The following is a 22,382-nucleotide window of genomic DNA, read 5'->3' on the forward strand; positions in this document are numbered from 1 at the left end:
ATTTCTGATGGATAAAGTTTCACGTCCTGAATATTTCTAACTGATGAGTTGAATTGGTAATATAATTCTGGGGAAAAGGATAGTAAAAATATTTCCAGACGTTATCTCTGTCTCTTTGAGGGAGCTCTATATTCATTTAGCTTTTTTAAAAATTCAAGCTATATAAAGTAGATTGTATAATTCATGCAAGAAAATTGCCTTTGTCTTTTTCTGCATTAGGTGATACATATGAGCAGCGATGTGTGACAGTGTTGATGTGTCTACAGTGTTTATCATTTGCGTCCTTTTGCCAGCACTGTGGGAGCAGAGACTCTGGCTGTTCCCAGGGCCTGGTGCAGGGATCAGCAAACTGTTTCTACAAAGAGCTGAACAGTAGATATTTTTGGCTTTGTGAATCACATTGTCTCTGTAGCAGTTACTCAGCTCTGCTGATCTAGGGTGGGAGCAGCCAATAATAAGTTTTGTATTCTTTTTAAAAATTTTTATGTATTAATTGGAAGATAACTGCTTTAAAATACTGTGTTGGTTTCTGCCATACATCAACATGAATCAGCCATAGGTATACATATGTCCCTTCCCTCTTGAACTTCCCTCCCACCTCCCACCCCTCTAGGTTGTCACAGAGCTTTGGCTTGTGCATCCTGTGTCATCCAGCAAATTCCCACTGGCTATCTGTTTTACATGTGGTAATGTATATGTCTCAATGCTACTCTCTCATGTCCCACCCTCCCCTTCCACTGTGTCCACACGTCTGTTCTCTATGTCTTCATTTCCACTGATGCCCTGCAAATAAGTTCATCAGTACCGTCTTTCTAGATCCCATATATATGCACTAATATACAATATTTATTTTTCTCTTTCTGACTTACTTCACTCTGTACAATAGGCTCTAGATTCATCCACCTTATTAGAACCGACTCAAATGCATTCCTTTTTATGACTAAGTAATATTCCGTTGTATACATGTACCACAACTTATTTATCCATTCATCTGTTGATGGACATCTTGGTTGCTTCCATGTCTTAGTTATTGTAAATAATGCTGCAGTGAACATCAGGATACATGTGTCTTTTTCAATTATGATTTCCTCAGGGTGTATGCCCAGTAATGGAATTGTTGGGTCATTTAAAATGCTGGACATTCCCTGGTGGCTCAGATGGTAAAGAATCTGCCTGCAGTGCAGGAGACCTGGTTTGATCCATGGGTTGGGAAGGTCCCCTGGAGAAAGGAATGGCAACCTACTCCAGTATTTTTGCCTGGAGAATTCCATGGACGGAGAAGCCTCGTGGACTACAGTCCATGGGATCTCAAAGAGTCTGACACAACTGAGTGACTAAAACTTTTCATGACAGTTTTATTCCAAATTTTTAAATAAAACTTTATTTTAATTAAATTTTAATAAAACTTTATTGATGGATGCTGACACTTGAACCTTATATGACTTTCACATGATATGAAATAGTTCCCTTCTTTGTATTTTTTTTCAACCTTTTAAAAATATAAAATCATTTTACTTCACAGGCTGGATAGACATGGTGGGCTGGACTTGACCTGTGAATCATAGAGTTTTGAGCTCTGGGCTAGATAATTGCATACGGGTGTTCATAAATATTTGTTAATGATGAAGATCACAGATTCAACTTAATTTTTAGTAAGAAATATTTCAAACACACAAAAAAGCATAGATTAGCATCTACCACTGAGGTTCAACAAACATCATCATGTCATATTTGCTTCAGATTTTTTTTTAACAGATACAGTTAAAGCCCACCAGCCCCAATATGTTTGCAGGTGACAAGATACTATACATGCCATGAGATACTAAAGATACTAAAGGTGCTATGAGAAAACTACTAAAGCTCATCAATGAATTCAGTAAAGTGTGTATATGATTGATTCCTATAGCTTTGCAGTATAGTCTGAATTCAGGGAGCCTGATTTAGCCAGCTCCATGTTTTTTTTTTTTTTCTTCTTTCTCCATATCACTTTGGTTACTGGGGCTCTTTTGTGTTTCCATACAAATTTAAAAATTCTTTTCCTAGTTCTGGGGAAAATGCTGTTGGTAATTTGATAGGATTGCATTGTATCTGTAGATTGCTTTGGGTAGTATAGGCATTTTGACAATATTTATTCTTTCAATCCAAGAAGATGGTATATCTTTTCATCTGTTTGTGCCATCTCTGATTTTTTCATCAGTGTCTTACAGTTTTCAGATCACAGGTCTTTTGCCTCCTTAGGTAGGTTTATTTCTAGGTATCTTATTCTTTCTGATTCGATGATAAATGGGATTATTTTTTAATTTGTCTTTCTGCTCTTTTATTGTTAATGTATAGAAATGCACCAGATTTCTGTGTATTAAATTTGTAAGCTGCAAACTCCTCCCTGACCCTATTTCCCTTCCTCTCTCTCCAGAAAGAATTGATATTCTGAGTTGATGATATGTAAGCTTTCTCTCTGCATTTTCATATTTTTACAACACAGATATAAAATGTCCATAGAAAAGTCATTCTGCATCTGTCTTGCAACTTGATTTTTTCCCACTCACTATTGTGTTTTTCTCCATGGTTGTCAGAGGTAACTCTAGTTCATTTATTTAAATTTTTATTCAGTTTAATATATTCATATTTCATCTTACTCTAGAGGTTCTTTTGGACTTTGATATCATGAAAATAGTCTCCTATATTTTCATCTAGAACAGGAATCAGCACATCTTTCAGCAGAGAGCCGGAGAGTAAATATTTTAGGTTTTGCTGCCCACATTTTCTCTGTTGCAACAACTCAACTCTATGAAAGCAGCCATGGGCAATATGTAAACTAGTGGGAACAACTGTGTCCCAATAAAACTTTTGTACAAAAATCAGAAAATGGGCCAGATTTGGCCTATGAGCTGTACTTTATAGACCCTTGATATAAAAGTTTTCAGGTTATATATTTTGGCCTTCTAATATCAATCTATCTGGAATTCATTTTTATATGGATATATATGGCATGAGTTACATATTTATTTTAGCTACAGGGATCAGCAATTATTTGAGCACCAGTTACTAAATATTTTATCCTTCCTGCACGGATTTTTAATGCCTTTCCTGTTATATAATATGTTCCCTTATATGCTAAGTTTCTGTTCTCTTTTCTGATGCACTGTTTAATTTGTCCATCTTTGTATCAGTACTATACTCTTACAATGATTATAGACATCTAGTAAATTTTTATATCTGATCGGGAAAATGTATCCTTATTTTTTTCAAATTATCTTGGAAATACTTGGTCCTTGCACCTGCCATTTAAGTTTTTAAATCAATTTGACAAATTAGGAATAAAAGGACATGGGGTTTGAGTTGGAATTGTGTCTTTTGACTTAGATTAATGTTTTCTTTCTTTTTTTTTTTTTTATGTACCACATAGCTTTTGAGATCTTAGTTGTCCAAACAGGGACTGAACTTGGGCTGAAGGCAGTGCAAGTGCAGAATCCTAACCGGTGGACCTCAAGGGAATTCCCTGGATTAGTATTCTTACATATTAGCTGATGACCATGGACAGGTATTATAATTCTCTGAGCCTGACATATTTGCAGATAATTCTGTTTACTTGGTAGAGTTATAGTGAAAATGAAATGAGTTAAAACATGAAAAACATTGAGAACTGTGCAATACACAGTGTAAACACTCATAAATCTTAGCTATTGTAAGCTATTGGTATTCTTTGGTAGAAACCCTCTTATCAAAAGTGTCAGGCCAGTTTATCAAAGAAGTTAAGTGGAGAATCCTCCAAATGTTTCAAATATACTGTAAGTATCTTGTGTTATTGTTGTTCAGACGCTAAGTCATGTCTGACTCTTCATGACCCCATGGACTGCAATGCGTCAAGCTTCCCTGTCCTTCAGTATTTCCCAGAGTTTGCTCAAACTTGTGTCCATCAAGTTGATGATGCCATCCAACCATCTCACCCTCTGTCGCCCCCTTCTCTTCCTGACCTCAATCTTTCCCAGCATCAGGGTCTTTTCCAGTGAGTTGGCTCTTCACACCAGGTGGCCAAAGTGTTGGAGCTTCAGCTTCAGCATCAGTCCTTTCAGTGAATATTCAGGGTTGATTTCCTTTTGGATTGACTGGTGTGATCTCCTTGCAGGTCAAGGGACTCTCAAGAGTCTTCTCCAGCACCACAATTGGAAAGTATCATTTCTTCAGCACTCAGCCTTCTTTATTATCCAGCTCTCACATCTGTACATGACTACTAGAAAAACCATAGCTTAGACTATGTGGAACGTCATCAACAAAGTGATGTCTCTGCTTTTTAATATGCTGTCTAGATTTGTCATAGCTTTCGTTCCAAAGAACAAGTGTCTTTTAATTTCATGGTTGCAGTCACCGTCTGCCATGATTTTGGAGCCCAAGAAAATAAAATCTGTCACTGCTTCCACTTTTTCCCATCTACATGAAGTGATGGGACCAGATGCCATGATCTTTGTGTTCTGAGTGTTGAGTTTTAAGCCAGCTTTTTTAGTCTCCTCTTTCATCCTCATCAAGAGGCTCTTTAGTTCCTCTTCACTTTCTGCCATAGAGTGGTATCATCTGCATATCTGAGGTTGATATTTCTCCCAGAAATCTTGATTCCAGCTTGTTCTTCATCCAGCTGCATTTTGCATGATGTACTCTGCATAGAAGTTAAATAAGCAGGGAGACAATATACAGCCTTAATGTACTCCTTTTCAATTTTGAACAAGTCCATTTTTCCTTGTCTGGTTCTAACTGTTGCTTCTTGATCTGCATAAAGGTTTCTCAGGACCAATTAAGGTGGCTTAGTATTCCAATCTCTTTAAGAATTCTTCACAGTTTGTTGTGATCCACACAGTGAATGCTGAATATTCATTGGAAGGACTGATGCTGAAGCTGAAGCACCAATCCTTTGGCTACCTGATGCAAAGAGTGACTCATTGCAAAAGACCCTGATACTGGGTAAGATTGAAGGCAGGAGGAGAAGGGGATGACAGAGGATGAGATGGTTGGATTGCAGCACCAATTCAATGGACAGGAGTTTGAGCAAACTCTGGGAGATGGTGAAGGACAGGGAAGCCAGATGAGCTGCAGTCCATGGGGTCACAAAGAGTCGGACACAACTGAATGACTGAACAACACAGTCAAAGACTTTAGCATAGTTGGTGAAACAGAAGTAGATTTTTCCCCCCTTGGAATTCCTTTGCTTTCTCTATGATCCAACGAATGTTGGCAATTTGATGTCTGGTTTCTATGCCTTTTCTAAACCCAGATTGTACATCTGGAAGTTCTCGGTTCATGTACTACTGAAGCCCAGCTTGGAAGATTTTGAGCATTACCTTGCTAGCATGTGAAATGAGTGCAGTTGTGCTGCAATTTGAACATTCTTTGGCATTTGGGAATAAGCATCTATTTTATCCTAAGATATATAAATGTATGTTCATGCAGTAGGGAAAAGGATTCTGTTGAATCTTACCTGTAGTTCTAAAAGCTGATGGTGGTTTGTTTCCTTGTGCAATTGTAATTTTGGATTGTGAGCTCATTATAGCATGTGTCAGTGTGTGCACATGTGTGTGTGAGTCTTGTACTCTGTTGTTGTGAAAGTGTCACTCCATCACTCTGCTGGTTCTGATCATTTTTCAATGTGCATTTCTTGGCTTAGGATTCCATATCAAAGGGCTGTTGTCAATTTCATGGGATATTTGTATGGAAGGTCTTGGCTACTTCTGGACAACTATTTTTTCATTCCCAAACCCTGAAGTTATGCCATGTTTTCAGCTGTTTCCCCTGCGGGATCTCCAGATCACTAGCCTTTTTTTAAGCGGGCAGGATGACCCTAAGAGGCTTCACGTATGGACTCAGGTATAGCTCCACTATGTCTCCTGGGCTCATGGCCACATTTCCATCCCTATGTGATTTCTAGAATTCAACTCCCCAGTCCCTAGGTCTTATTCTAGGTCCATAACCCCTGTGGTCAATGAATGGCTAATGGCTCTGGTTTCGAGTCCTCTTCTCTTATCATTTCTGAAACTTGAGGGTTCCCCTTCTCCCCTGCCTCCTTTTAAAGTTCACTCTTGAATTAAATAAACTATTTTCTATATTATCTAAAATTGTTAAATGTTTTTAGCCAAAGAAGGGGCTGCCCATCAGTTTAATCTGATATAATAAAAGTCCTGAGTAATGAAAATTCCATCAGTTAAGCTTTTATTTTCTGTGTGCCTGTATTACATATGCTGGAAAAATCACGGTGTCTATAATCTTTATGCAGTAACTTAATTCACATGGTCCAACTTGGAAAGCATTATTAAATGTGATTGATTTCATCAACATGCTAAGACCGTTCAGAAGATGCTCTGTGCTCAAAAATGAGTTTGCTGAAAAACCCTTAATTCTCATGGTTATGCCTACTGACCATTTTTCCAGTTTGGTTTTTCTACCCTTCTAATTTCATAACTTAATAGGAAATGCTAAGTATTTGTGTTTTTAAAGAGATCATTTGTATGAATTGAGTGTCTTTGAAACTACAACACGCCTGTCACATTGCTTCTGTAGACATAACTATCCAGGTGTTAGCTCTCTACTGATTTAAGGTTTGTCTTGTCATGATTGAGAAAACTGCCCTGTATCTTAAAGACAATGCCCTGAAATGCACTTTGAACGTTCTCTCTTCTGTTTCCGGGTAAAACAGTCCCGTGTTCACAGGGCTGCACAGTTAAGGTGGTGGTGGCTTTCTACCCTTGTCCTCCCTCCTGCCCTCATAGCTCAGTCAGTAAAGAATCTGCCTGCAATGCAGGAGACCCGGGTTCGATTCCTGGGTTGGGAAGATCCTCTGGAGAAGGAAATGGCAAGCCACTCCAGTATTCTGGCCTGGAGAATCCCATGGACAGAGGAGCCTGGCAGGCTACAGTCCATAGCGTCACAAGAGTCGGACACGACTTAGTGAATAAACCACCACCACCCCTCCTACCCTAACTCCCAGGTTGCAGACACTCCGGTCTCTCTTCGTCACTTTCCTCTTCTCTGGGCGTCCCAACTCATGGTTTTTTTTGGTTGACAGGGCTTCCATGGATTCGTTCACTCATTTACTCTAACCCTTGTTCTATCCCTTTATTAGCTTTCTTTTGTCTTTCATGTTTAAGACCCTCTCAGCTTCCTCATGGAAAAACAGTTGGCCTGTTACCAGATGTTAGCCAATCAGAGAGCTTCTTTCCAACCATGTCCTAAGATGACTAATCTGAGCATGCATGCTCTTTGGGGGTATTTGGCTTTTGTGGATTTAAAAACAATTGCTAATGGATATCTAGGGATGTCCCTTGGACTGGAAGGGAATCAAACCAATCAATCCTAAAGGAAATCAACCCTGAATCATTGGAAGGACTGATGCTGAAGTTCCAACACTTTGACTGTCTTTGTGAAGAGCCAACTCTTTGGAAGACTCTGATGCTGGGAAAGGTTGAAGACAAAAGGAGAAAGGGATGGCAGAGGATGAGATGGTTAGATAACATCACTGTCTCAGTGGACATGGATTTTAGCAAACTCTGGGAGATAGTAGAGGACCGGGGAGCTTGGTATGCTGCAGTCTGTGGGGTCACAAAGAGTCAGACACAACATAGCGGCTGAACAACAATCTAGGCCTTGCTGCTGGTGGCTTGAATTTCATCTTTTTTTTCTTCCCAGCTTTCTTTCTTAGTGAAGATCTCTGTATGAAGGCTGCTCATTCTAGAAAGCTTTTGTGCATGTGTTAAGTCGCTTCAGTCATGTCCCACTCTTTGCGACCCCGTGGGCTGTAGCCCGCCAGGCTCCTCTATTCATGAGATTCTCCAGGCAAGAATACTGGAGTGGGTTACCGTTTCCTCCTCCATGGCATCTTCCCTATCCAGGAATTGAACCTGAGTCTTTTATGTCTTCTGCATTGGCAGACGTGTTCTTTATCACTAGCGCCACCTAAGGCTTACCTCCAGGTGAATGAAGTTGGACAACAGACTTGAGATTTATCCTTAGGTCCACTGACCCTTGTCTTCATCTCTGGAGCAGATGGCTATTAAAATCAGAGCAGCTATTTCCACTTAAGTTTAGAAAAACTGAAAACAGAGCAGAGCGAATTTTTGTGCCTGCAGAGACAAAAGTACACGTCAGGGTAGTACACAGGCCGGGCAGGCAGACAAGCATACAGAGCACTTTAGAGCTTAGAGCGAGAGCCAGGGTGACCCTGGCTTCACAACAGGAATAAGTTCTCCCCCAAGTTTTCTCAAGGATCCTGGGCTCTCAAGCCTGGCAGATACGGGATACCCCTGGATGGAAAAGACTGTGCATGAAGAATGGTCCAAATGAAAGCAAGGTCCTCTCTGTTTCAATAGATATTTAGGGAATACCCAGCATGTGCCTGGTTTTGCAGCTCCCTGCTACCCCACAGAAGTGTCATTTGTCATTTACACCTAATTTAAATAATAAAGAAATCAGCACATTAATATTTGGAGACTACTTTGGGGCCCCCAACAAATGTAAAAGGATCTTTTTTTTTCACCTCTAAATAGGCCTTTAATGACTGGGGTGTGGTTGGACCAAAAGGTTGGATGGTTTAGGGCACTGGAAGGCTCTTTTGAAAGAGGGAGATTGACTCGAGTCCCCAGTCTGGTATAATACATGTCATTTGTCTTTCCAAGATTTTCAGGATGGCAACCAAACCCATTGGAATAACGGAGGCTGCTGTATTTGGGCTCTTGCTAACTTCCCTGTGGCTTCTGCATGGCTGCTATGTGGCTGGAGCATCTCCACAGAATCCTTGTGCTGCTCCATCATAGAAGAGTAGAGTCAAGAAGGAACACTGAGTTTACTTTTGGGCAAAGGCAGGCTGGTGCCATCATCTTTGCCAGCAGCTTCTAGGGTCTTTCAGGAAGGGGAATGCTCAGTTCAGTTCAGTTGCTTGGTTCTGTCTGACTCTTTGCGACCCCATGGACTGCAGCACTCCAGGCTTCCCTGTCCATCACCAATTCTCGGAGCTTACTCAAACATCATGTCAGTGATGCCATCCAACCGTTTCATGAATGCTGGGTGCAGGAAATTCTCGAAATATGAGTGCAGTTCCTAAAACTCATACAATGTTGTAAATCAGCTCACTTTAATAAAAAAGTTAGGAAAGGCAAAACAAAAAAAAAATGAGGGGCTCAGCTGACACTGCTCAGGATGGTGTTTACTAGGGTCTCCTGCCGAGGGCAGTTACCTGTCCATCTCGGGAAACACTGAGGGTGTGTGTCTCAGGTTGTGACACTGGTTACAGAGTTGGCAGGTGGCAAAGCTATTTCTTATGACAGTTTAAAAAGGGGCCGTAAACGAAATATGCTTCTTTCATTTGATGGGTGGGAAATGTCAACCAGAAAGGTGTAGTCCCACACACTTGTGGACAGTTCCATCCCTGACTTTAATGAACTAGTTCCTCTCAGGATAAAAGTCACCTTCGCCCATATCCTCTCTCACTGCCAGTGTGACCTGTCTAGGTTACATCCTTGAGGCCCCTCACCTTGGTTCTCTGCTGTGGGCACGTCACATGCTATGCTGTCTCTGAATTTATCTGGGTAGGACAGCTCCATTTGTTTGTATTCTTGGGGTTTAGACTTTGCTCTTCTGTGCATTCCAGAAACTTGGTCAGCTTGTGGTTCATCCAGCAGACACATTCTTAGAAGTTTTCTTAGGGGCTGTTTGTCAGAATAAATGCCAGTGAAAATCGGACATATCATTGTTCTTCACCCTGCCTGGATGGGTTGCGGAATCCTATGGGTTCCACACTCCTGGGCATGCCTTCAGGTGTCTCACATTTTATGTGTGCAGAATTGAATGTTGAAGAGAACCATGAACCTGGGCCTCTGGACAAGCGTCTTCTCTCTTTAAGCTGGGTGGGCTCAGTTCATATTCTTTCTAAGGTCCGATGAGCTGGGTTTGGGGTCTGTTTAACCTGAAGCCCTTCACAGCTGACTGGAGCCAGATCCCCTCACTCCCACGGTGTCCTGAGTGTCTTCATGCCTCTTCCTGACTCACTGGAAGGTGGCCTCTGACCCCTTGAGCTGCCCAAACTGCCTTTGTCACGTGGCCAGTGTCAAATCCAGGTTCCACTGTCCAGTAATCATGTTACCCTCCCCTCGTGGCCTCTGGTCATCAGCCATAATCTCCTTCTCAAACTCACTCACTGACTTGATGAGATAAACTAAGAGGCTCTGGAATATGGGAAAGTGAAAGTCGCTCAGTCGTCTCTGACTCTTTGCGAACGCATGGACTCTACAGTCCATGGAATTCCCCAGGCCAGAATACTGGAGTGGGTAGCCTTTCCCTTCTCCAGGGTATGTGGGAAAGAGTTACAATTTGGAGTTGCTTGGTCTTGGGTTCAAATCTCGGCTCTGACACCTACTATGTGTGACTTTGGACCAGCTGCTTAACCGTTCTGAGACTTAGCTCCTTGGATAAAATGAGGATGGGATCTGCATATATGCGTGTGTGCTAAGTCGCTTCAGTCATGTCTGACTCTTTGTGACCCTATGGACTGTAGCTTGCCAGGCTCTTCTGTCCATGGGATTCTCCAGGCAAGAATACTGAAGCTTGAACCTGCATCTCTTATATCTTCTACATTGGCAGGTAGGTTCTTTATCATTAGCTCTATCTGGGCAGCCTGGGCCCTCAACAAATTTGAACTCTTTTGCTTGTAACCTCTTTTTTTCTTCTCTGTGCTCACGGTTTCCTGTCTCCTTCAGCGGACCCTTCCCAACCTCTCTGAGGCTCCCCCTCAATGATTGTGTGTGTATGCAAGGTTCCTCTGTTCCCCTCCCCAATATACTGGTAATTGGGAACACAAACTCATCCCTTCCCCATGAGCCTCAGATCTTACTGACAATCTCTTTAGGACACCCCTATTCAATGTATTTTACTCACCCAAATATCTTTCTTCCCCAAACCAAAAACCATGGTTCCCTGCTCCTTTGTAAACTTGTTCTTCTTTCTGAAGCCTGTATTTCAATGAGTGACCCTACCCTTTACCTGCTTGTCCAGGTCAGAATCCCAGGAGTTCCCCCACACAGCCCCTTTCCTCTCTCACCTGTCACACCCAATCGCTTAGCCTCCAACCCTACGGATTCTCCAGCTCGCTTTCACGTTTCCAACTATGCTGACCCAGCCCTAGACATGACTCACATCCCTTCTCAACTGGCTGGTGATACATCCTTGTGTCTCCAGGTTGACCTCCTCGAATACATCATCCCATTCTTGCTAGAGGGATTTTTCTAAAATACTTCATCTCTCCTATCCCTGCTTAAAATTCATGATCGATTTGCCTTCAGATCCAAAGTCCAGATGCTACCAATGGTCATCATCCTTTTGAGCAAAACCTGCTTTTAAAACTCCTTGGCAGACCGGTGGTATGTTCTCCAGTTATATAGAACCATCTGTAGTTCTTCCCTTACCCCACCCATTTACCACCTCAGGGACTTTGTACTTGTTCTTTCTGGCAGGAAGCACCATTTTTGTTCTTCTTTCCTTGGGTAGCTCCTCTTTGACCCTTGACACTTCACATGGGAAGACTTCCTAGAGTCCCTTAGTGAGTTCACTGCCCTATTCTTGGTTTTTCATAGCGCACTGTCTGCATATTTCATGCGTATGTTTAGATTACAATCCTCTATCTACCTACCTGTCATCTATCCAGTTGCATGTATTTGTGTGTATGTGTGAGTTGTTCAGTCCTGTCTGACTCTTTGTAACCCCATGGGCTGTAGCCTGCCAGGCTCTTCTGTCCATGGGATTCTCCAGGCAAGAATACTGGAGTGGATTTCCATTTCCTTCTCCAGGGAATCTCCCTAACCCATGGATCAAACCTAGGTCTCCTACCTTGCAGGCAGATTCTTCACCATCTGAGCCACCAGGGAAGCCTGCATGTATTTAATTAATTAATGTAACTTATTTAGAAATATTTTAGAAACTTTTTAAGTTAGAAAAATTTTAAATTGAAGTATAATTAATCTATATTAGTTTCAGATCACTTGCAATTTATCTTTTTATCTGTTGTGATGGGGGAGCTAAGCTTGATTTTTTCCCTCATATGGTTATCAATTTATTGAAAAGGCTGTATGTATCACACTATTCTAGTCCAGTAATGAAGTGTTCATATGGTTATTCTGTTTCTTGATTCTCTGTTCTATTGTCCTAATTACTATAGCGTTAAAGTTTCTGAGGAGGGAGAGCAACCCCTCCTCCATTGTTCTTATTTAGGGCTGTCTGGGCTATTTAGGGACGTTTTACAGAAGAACAAAGAAACACCGTTGTGACTTGCATTGAATCTGTAGGTCACTGGGGAAAATTGAAATCTTTGTGAAAATGAGTATTCTGGTCCCTAACTAGATTCTCCATTTATATATACTGTCTTTAATTTCTCTAAATAGTACTTCACTATCTTATAGCTTTCTGTTGAGGCCCATGTACTTCTTCAGCTTGATTTATTCCTAGGGATTTAAAAAATATTGTAGACCACACTTTTAAGAAGATTTTATTTTTTTCTGTTTCTGATACATGGAGATGCAATTGTTCTTTTTTTAATTTTTTTTTTAATGTTGACCTTGTATCTAGCAAACCTGATGAAGTTCCATATTCTAATAACTTACCAGCATGCATAATCACATAGTCTGTGCATCATGACACTTTTGTTCCTATTCAGTCTTTATAACTTCTTTTTACTCTTGCTTCCTTGCACTGGCTAGGACTTTGAATGTGCTGTTCAGTGTAAGTGGTGAAAGCAGATTCCTTCTTTTGGTCTCAATTTCAGAGAGAAACTTTACAACATTTCACTGATAACTATTATATTCTGAAGAGTTTTTTTTATATTAATAGATACTCTTTATCAGAATAAAGAAGTTTTCCTCTATTCCTAGTTTTATAACTGTCTTCACTGTAAATGAATGTTGAATTTAATAAAATGCTTTTCCCGCACTGGTTCAGATGATTATATGATCGTCATAGGCTATTTAATTCCCATTTTGCTGCAGGCTCCTTTTTGTGAATAGGCAAGGAGGTAAAAGTTGACATAGTTCCTGTATTCGTGACATTGTTGTTTTGTCAAAAGAGTTTGCTTGGATGTCTGAGTGTCTCTGATGAGAGAGGAAACAAGAATATATGTGCTGGAATTGTTCTCTGAGTTTCTGATTCAAGAAAATGATCTCCAAATGGTTAAAAGAAAAAAAAGACAAGAAGCATTTTACTGAGCTGGCGTGCCTTTGGCAGTAAACACAGCCGAATGTTATCCTTTAGAATGTAGTTGAATATGGACACCAAGCGACAAAGGGTTTGCCAAGTTTTTGAAGAATAGTTATTTAATTTTGATATATCTGCAAGGAACAGGAATTAAAGATTCATCAGTATGAGTATTGACTGTGTGTGTTACCTGGACTACAGCAAGGGGAGTGCAATTTCAAGGTAACTCCCCAAAGTATCAGGTTTTAAAGAGATTCCGTAGAAAAGTTGGAAAGTAATTAGATAGGTAGTGGTTTATTTTTAATGGACTTGTTTCATATCAAAAGTCTGAATTCTGCTTGTAATTTCCTTTCAGCTTACTTACAGATGTGACTCAACCTGCATGCAAAAACCAGGACAGGCTGATTTTAAGAAAGTGACTCTGAATTGGGGGGAGAAATGGGCTGCCCAGGAATAATTTTTCAAGTAATTTAAAGTTACTAATACAGAAGTAAAGCAATATCAGAACATGTGGGAATTGTTTCCTTAGTGTATTTCACTAAGAGATATGGGCTTCCCAGGTGGCTCACGGGTAAAGAACCCACCTGCCAATGCAGGAGACTCAGGTTCGATCCCTGGATCAGGAAGATCTCCTCAAGAAGGAAATGGAAACCCACTCCAGTGTTCTTGTTGGGGAAATCCCATGGACAGAGGAGCCTGGTGGGCTACAGTCCACGGGGTTGCAAAGAGTCGGACAAGACTGAGCGACTTCACTTTCACTTTCATTAAAGTGAATGAGCATTTTTGTTATTTGGATCTGGGAAAAAAAAATTCATGGGATGCATTTCTTGGCCAAGACTACTACTGGCATAAGCATTATAATGGTTTTTTTTTTTTTTCCACACATTTTTACTCCTAGTGGGTAAGCAGTTGGTGTTGGAATATAGTTGAGATCTTTATTGAAGAAAGTGGGAAAAATTCATTTTTAGGACAAAAATACTATGACAGTTGGACCCCAACAATGTTCGTTTGTCTTTCAGCATGAAGATGACATTTCTAACCAGTGCCATTTCTATTTTGGGTGGAGAAACATGATATGAAGAACTGAAAGGACACCTGGGTGTAGCAGTGTGTACCTGTTTGTATGGCTGAGTCCTTTTGCTGTCCACCTGAAATTTTAACAACACTGTTAATCGGTTATTTTTGTTGTTGTTTAGTCGTTAAGTCATGTCTGACTCTTTTATGACCCCATGGACTGAGCCCGCCAGGCTCCTCTGTCTACGGGTTTTCCTAGGGAAGAATATTGGAGTGGGATGCCATTTCCTTCCCCAGGGGATCTTCCCGACCCAGGGACTGAACCCAAGTCTCCTGCACTGGCAGGCGGATTCTTCACCACTGAGCTTCCAGGGAAGCCCTATTAATCAGCTATCCTCCAGTATAAAATAAAAGGTAAAGGGAAAAAAAAGACCATCTGATTCCTTCTCTACCTTAAGCTGTATTGTGAAAGGTCCCTCGGTGATTGAATCTCATAGTGCATGCCACTCAGGTAAAAGGAGTTGGGTGTGGAGGAACAATTAGATGGAATTGCTAGCAACTTTATCATGGCCCTATTCAAGCTTGTCTTCTTCTCTGAAGTCTTCCTAGAGGAGCCTACCTATCTGTTTTCTTCTTTTTGTAAATCCTCAGATTCATCTTTTCTGGGTCAAGGATTGGCAGACTCCAGGCCCAGATAATAAATATTGTATAGACTTTGTGGGCCAGATTCTGCCGATGTTGTGCAAAAGCAGTAAAACATGAACAGATGGCTGTGGCCGTGTTCCAATAAAACTTTATTTACAGAAACAAACTGGCTCCAGCCTGTGGTTGTAATTTGCCATCCCCTGGTTTACACAGACAAATTCTGAATTTTGGTTTTTGGACTAGTGCTCCAGAATCATCTGGGGAGTGCTGAAAGATAAAGGTTTCTAGGCCTTGTCCTCAGTGTTTCATTCACAGACTGGGGCAGGGGAATCTGTATTTTATAACATCCCTTAGTGGATTCTGCTGCTCAAATTCCCAAAACAATGGTCCCTTCTACTTTTAAAAGTTTGTTTTTGTACTTAAACAAAGAGTTGTTGTTGTTGTTTAATGGCTAAGTCATGTCTGACTCTTTTGCAACCCCATGAACTATACATATAGACCACCAGGCTCCTCTGTCCATGGGATTTTCCAGGCAAGAATACTGGAGTGGGTTGCCATTTCCTTCTCAGGGGATCTTCCTGACCCAGGGATTAAACCTGTGTCTCCTGCATCGGCAGGCAGATTCTTTACCACTGAGCCACCTACCAATAAACAAACACATAATATTGTGTTTTATGTTTAAAAATAATGTAAAAATGGCATGATTCTTTGGAAATCATTCTGAATATTGTTTATTTCTTTGTCCTTTTTACTGAGGTATATTCTCTCTAATTGTTTTCTAGGAATTTGTATTATAAAGGGCTTAGTCCTATGTAGTAGGTTGTACATATTTTCCCATATTGTTGCCTTTTGATTTCATGTATGGAATCTCATGAATGTTCAAAGTTAATGATGGAATGAAATGCTTCACTCTGTTCCTTTAAGACAGTGGTTCTCAACTGGAGGTGGTTTTCCCCCAGAAGACAGTGGCAATGTCTGGAGATATTTTTGGTGTTCATAGCTGTCATTGTTGACGGGAGGGTCTTACTGGCATCTAGTAAGTAGAGATGAGAGATGCTGTCCAATATCCTACAATAAACAGGGCAGCCTCCACAGCAAGGAATTACCCAGCCCGAAGAGCCACTAGTGTACAAGTTGAAAAATCCTGTTTTAAGGCTTTTGTTTTTGCTTCTTACTTATTAAGGCATCTCTCCTTCCAATAGAACTAACATCTGTATCAAAATCTGTATTAAAAGTTCCTTAATTGACTCTGCTGCTCAAATGATAAAAACTGGCCCATTTTACTTATGGAAACTCCCTCTCAGTTCTTTCCGGTCTGTGCCTACCCTCCTATCTAAGTGCACTGAGGCTGCCGTGTCCCCCGTCCACCCAGGTGACCTGCCTCAGCTGCCTGGGCCATGTCGTGTGTTCCATCAGCGTTTGTAGGTTCTCCTCCTCAAACGCCCTTTCCATGGCCCGGATGACTCTGCCAACTGAGTGTGGGCATAAATGAGGGAGGGAGGTGACCCCAGGGCGCTCTGTGCTCCTCTGGACCCTCTGAGAGCAGCTGGAACAGATCTTGACATGTCCCACCCCAGACCCGGGACGCTGGAGGAATGTGTGCCCAGAGTAGGCAAGGGACTTGCCTAAACCGCTTGGCCACCTATACACCAGGGTCATTGCCAGGACGCTGGGTGCTTAGCTGGCTCCGTTTTTCACTGGAACAGTCATTTCTGCTGTGTCTTTTGTGAGAGCTGCCATGGCCATCTAAGAGAATGGCTCATTTCAGACTTGCAATTATCAAGCCCATTCTCTCTTTCAGTCTTAGGAACTTTTAAAACAAAATTATGTCTTTATTTTTTTTTTTAATATTTTCTTCTTTTTTTTAAAATAAATATGCTCCCTCCCTCTTGAACCTCCCACCTACCTCCTACCCCATCCCTGCTCTAGGTTGTCGCAGAGCACCAGGCTGAGCCCCTGTGTTATGCAGCAACTTCTCATTAGTTATCTAGTTTACACATGGTGATGTGTATATTTCAATGCTACTCTCTCCGTTTGTCCCACCCTCTCCTGCCCATGCTGTGTTCATAGGTCTGTTCTCTATGTCTGCGTCTCTATTTCTTCCCATTTTTAGGTTCATCAGTACCATTTTTTCTAGATTCCATATATATGCGTTGATATGCAGTATTTGTTTTTCTCTTTCAGACTTACTTCACTCTGTATAACAGGCTCTAGGTTCATCCACCTCACTAGAACTGTCAATTTTAGCAACTTTAACTCAATAAAACACATGATCATAATGGTTGACATGCACACACGCGGGTCATTAGTTGAAATTACATGGCTCAAGGCATGTCTCCATTCACTTGTCTGACCCTTATGTTGGACTGAGTTCTTTGGAGGCTGGAACTAGGCTTTCTTCATCCTCTTGACCTCTCTTCTAGGCATGCACATCAGAGAGGCTGGATAAACATCACTTGAATTACTGACCAATGCACTGAGTTTTCTGTAAAAGCACAGAAGTAGGAAGGAGGCCCACCAAACTAAGCTTTAGTTTAGTTTCGTATCTTTAGGCACTTTAGTGTCTAAACTAGTATGGAAGGATTACCGGTGAGGTGGTTATGTGACTCCCAGGCACCCCTCCCCCCCGCCCCTATCACTAAGTAATACAGATGAAGAGGTTCATATGCGGCACTTTGCAGTGACTCTAGTAGCTTTGATGTTCTTGTATTTAATGATTCTGTAAGTGGGCCTTTTTTATACCTGTTTTAAGTTTGATCTTTCATTCTTCTGTTTGTAAGCTGCAGAGGCCACTGGAATTGCCAAAAATATGGGCAGCTGACAATTTAAGGAAAGAAAACAGGTCACTGCTGAAGTGTCACATGAGACTGCCTTCACATCACCCGGGGCTGCCAGGCACCTTCTCTCTGGCCTGGCCTCCACCTTACGCTGTCCACACCCCAGCAGTGCTCTTGACTGTAGCATAACTTATCTGACATAGGTGAAAAGTTGAAAATAAAATGTCAATAGTGTTAGATTAGTTCCATGATGTGAAAAAAAATTGGCTTAAAGAGATGAATTAATCAGATGAAAAGAACATACAGTATTTAACACACGAGCTGGTTGGTTACTGTAAGCAGAAAACCATTAGCCCATGAGCTTTCTCTTTACTCTTTCTGCTGACATGACAACGTCTTTATCCTTTTTCCCCATCATTAGAAGCCAGAATCTATCACCTGTTAAATTTTGAGTATTCCCAAAGTCAGGTCTGTTAATTATGATGTCTTGGCAGTTTGGTTATTTTCTGCTTATGGTTCAAATGTAATGGATTCAAGGGCAGTAGTGACATCTATAATAGGACTTTTTCCCAGTGAGATAAAATACACATAACAAACTAAAACCAAAAAAACACTGAACAAGCTATGTACAGAAAAACAGGACTTACAGTAAATATTCATGATGTTAAGATTTTGCTTAAAGGTTAATGATTGCACTTTATCTTGTATTTGTTGTTAGGCAATCGACTTTTTAAAGTGAAACTGGTCTGAAGTGTTAGAAGATAGAACAGCAGGTAGTTGGCATTGTTATTGAAGCCACTAGCAGAAAGCCCAAGAAGTAGCATAAACATGACACAATTATTTTAAAGAAGGGATCAGTGACCTCCCAGTGCAATTAACACTCTGCTTTGTATTCAGTGCATATGTGTACATGTGTGCATGATCACAGGAGTCACTGTTTTGAATCTCTTTAGAAATCTATACAATTAATAGTTTAAGTTTCAGCTTCTGTCCTCTTATCTTTACTAAGAGCGTTTCTCCTGGCCTTCCACATTGTTGTTACTATTGTTCGCTCACTAGGCTGTGTCCCACTCTTTGTGACTCCATGGACTGCAGCACACCAGGCTTCCCTGTCCTTCAGTGTCTCCTGGAGTTTGCTCAAACTCATGTCCATCGAGTCGGTGATGCTATCCAGCCATCTCATCCTCTGTCACCTCCTTCTCCTCCTGCCTTCAATCTTTCCCAGCACCAGGGTCTTTTCCAGTGAGTTGGCTCTTCACATCAGGTGGCAAAGTATTGGAGCTTCAACTTCAGCATCAGTCCTTCCAGTGAATATTCAAGCCTTCTACATAAGTCATTCCTTACTGAATCCCATATGCTATTCTTGCTTTCCTCTCATCTATGAGGTCCAGACAGCAGCCCTTAGATGGTATTGTTTATCCTCAGCATGTTTTTCTTTCAGCTCTTTATTCCCTCACCTGGTGGAGCTGCCTCCTGGGCCTGGTGAACTGGGGGCCTGCCCTTCCCACCCAGCTCTCCCCCCCAGCACCCACTCTCACACTGCCCATAACGGGACGGCTGTAAGCAGTGACCCACCTAAACAGTCTCTGGGGACTGGTGGTCTCCAGCAGTGGGCTGTGATGATGGACAGAAGCCCTGGGGCCTCTCTGACCATCAAACAGGTGGTCTTCGCCTTAGTGATGTCATTCCCTAAGCTGCACCATGGAGATTTGCACTTCCAGAACCAATTTCTTTGTAGTGATCTCTACAATTTTTAAAATGATTTAAATGTATTTCTGTTTTTTTAGGCATGTGTTAAAAGTTTTAATTTGTGAGTAAGTCAACCTCTGACCTTGCTTTAAGAGTTGGTGTCAGAAACCTGGTTTACATGCCTCCTTTATCCCAGCGAATTAAATTCCTCCTCCTTCTTGAGATGATACCCACTCCAGGAAGCCTTCCTAAAAATAAATCCAAAGCACAGGCACATATCAGGACTAAAGGAGCAATTCAGTCTGTTCCTTATCACCCATTGCTTTTCAGAAACCAAGTCATCTGTCTGCTTTTATCTTTTCAATGCTTTTTAAAAGGAAACCCCACCACATTATCTGTTTTTGTCAACATGCTGGGAACAGAGCTGGGAACACAGCAGATATGTCCAGGCACTGTGGGAGAAAAAAAAAAGGGATTACTTTAGATTTTCCAGTGAGGGAAGGCTTCTTGGAGGAGGTAACAGTTGAGCAGAGAACTTTGTGAAAGAGGGTAGTTGCCATTGTTCAGTTGCTAAGTCGTATCCGACTCTTTGCAAACTGAAGCAAAGAACCATGCAAAGTCTGAGAGAAAAGCATTTCAGGTGCGGGCCCAGCAGATGCAAAGGCCCTGGGGTGGGAATGCCATAATCCAAGGGGAGAAAGAAGGTGAAGGGGTTGAGTGTAAAGGAGGAAGATAGTGTGGAGGGGAGAGCCAGATTAGGGAGGGCTTTGTCTTCCCTGGAAGGAGTCTGAATTTTACTTTGAGTTGATAAAGATTGTAAATATGTTAAATTATTTACACTTTAAATATTTTCTTCAGATACCCACCTGTCTACTTTCATCTGAGATTCTGTGAAGCTTTTTCCGAGTGAGAGCACAGATTTAACAGTGTGGTATTTTGGGAACTGTTTTATTCAGTCCAAAATCCCTTAATCTTCCTAAAGGAGTTTGCTGGAAATTGTGTGACAAGGGTAATTAGCAGAGTGAGTAGCTGTTTTTCCAGGCAGAATTCTATCCATGTGTGTTAAAGTATGAACTCATTTCAGCAGGAGAAATTGAAGGTCCGTTTTTTTGTAGTCTCTTATCACTCAGTTCTATTCTATTATCAGCCCTGAGAAGCCAGGGGTACATCAGATAGAAGTCTAATTTTCTGTTATCATAGAAGCAAATAATAATTGAATTAGCTCAGTGAACATGCCTCAACCTTTGGGCTGTCTGGAGAGAAGCACTATTACGTTGTTTCATTTCATATTGTTTTTGTAGCATCTCTAAGTAATAACAAATCCAAGTCAAAGGTCAGCAAGGAACTCAGGGATAAACACTTTCCTTAGAACAGGAACATAATTTAAAGATATGCAGTTAAATTTTTATCTTCCATTTCCAGCTGGGTCACATATCTCCTTAATCACCCTTTCAAATAATGAGGTTAGAAACTTTCATCAAACTCTGCTTAATAGAAGTCACCACCATGCTTCCTTCTAATCTGCAGTTGTCATGCCAGCTGATCAGTTTGGAAGCCTTTAATTAAATATCACCTTAAAAAAGAATTGTTCATCAGGTAGGAAATTGGAAGACATAGGTAAGTGCATCTGTAGAGGCGATAAACTGGGCAGTCATTTCTGTAAGGAGACCTTACAATGGTTCAGGATGTGAAAGGAGATTTCAATTTAGATTCCTGTATCCGTTGACCCGCTGCTAAAAAGATCGAAGTTAGTATATTCCCAATGAGTCTCCGTTTTAACTATTTTCGCCTTAGAAAATTTCTCTAAATAAGTGTTCCTGAAATCAACTTTACTTAGGGCCTTGGATTAGGGAAGGTTCTTTTTCACTAACTACATACTTCTTTGTTAGACATCTGTTATCTGTGGAAGGGTTAGTGTTGGGGTGACCTTGGGAGATGCCCCCCCCCCCCCTCAACAGCACAAATAGTTAAAAATGTATATTGCACAGGAATAACATTTGTTTTCGAGCAGCGGCTCTGAGTCACAGAACTCATTTCCCAGCAAAGGCACCACATTCCTTATGAGGGAATAATTGACCCATTTATGGTTTCCTTTCAGCTTGTTGCGGATCCTTGTGCCAGCAACCCGTGTCACCATGGCAACTGCAGCCTCGGCGGCAGCGATGGCTACGTCTGCATTTGCAATGAAGGCTACGAAGGTCCAAACTGTGAACAGGCACTTTCCAGCGTCCCCGCCTCTGGCTGGACCGAGTCCACGGCACCCAGGCAGCTTCAGCCTGTCCCCGCCACCCAGGAGCCCGAGATACTGCTGCCGCGCTCTCAGGCAACCATCACCATGCCGACCTGGCAGCCGAAAACGGGCCAGAAAGTTGTAGAAATGAAATGGGATCAAGTGGAGGTGAGAACATTAAGTGCACATGTTTTTATGTAAGAAACCAGTACGGTTAAAATCATTCCAGTGGTTCTAATATCAGCAGTAAAAATCAAAAGCCTTTAAGTTATACATTGAACAAAAGATGCCATACTTTTTTTTCCTGTCTGCCTTTCTGTGTAGGAAATCTCTCTCTCTTGGTTGTGTAAATAAGACATGCCAATTATGATTGTTTTATGAGCATAAGAAGAGATAACAAGGAACAAAACGAATGAAATTATTTTCTGAAATGATATCCACATATGTGAGATAATCTTAGATTTGGGACAGGCAGCTCAATGAAGAGTATTATCAATGAACATATTATAGACCCTCAATTACTGACCTAATTTTCCTCCATGGAATTTTATGCTTCAGTTTTAGTTTGTCATTGTTTAGATTCTATTGTTGGTAACTTGCAGCACTTCAGTGGGATTTAGAAAAAAACGTATTATTGATTTTTAAAATATTTTGGCAGTGCATTTAAGAATGAAATTTCCAAATTTAATTCATTTTGGCAACAGCAGATTCTGTTCGTTGAGTCTTCTCTGGTCTGGGTTTGGCTTATTGTACCTTCAAGCCCATCTGAAGTCTCACGCTGAGGATTTTCCAGCAGACCTTTAAAAGTTGACATA

At 41.2% G+C, this 22,382-nt stretch overlaps 1 protein-coding gene across 1 annotated transcript in view; it reads left to right on the plus strand.

The window, feature by feature from the left end:
* Nucleotides 1-22,382, plus strand: part of DNER (delta/notch like EGF repeat containing) — a 377,854-nt gene that overhangs the window by 132,346 nt on the left and 223,126 nt on the right. The window contains exon 2 of the mRNA XM_043445991.1: nt 21,436-21,735. Coding sequence (XP_043301926.1) covers nt 21,436-21,735 — 300 coding nt within the window. The remainder of the gene's footprint in view (nt 1-21,435; nt 21,736-22,382) is intronic.

Source organism: Cervus canadensis, chromosome 24 (genome assembly GCF_019320065.1).
Source record: "Cervus canadensis isolate Bull #8, Minnesota chromosome 24, ASM1932006v1, whole genome shotgun sequence".
Taxonomy (NCBI): domain Eukaryota; kingdom Metazoa; phylum Chordata; class Mammalia; order Artiodactyla; family Cervidae; genus Cervus; species Cervus canadensis.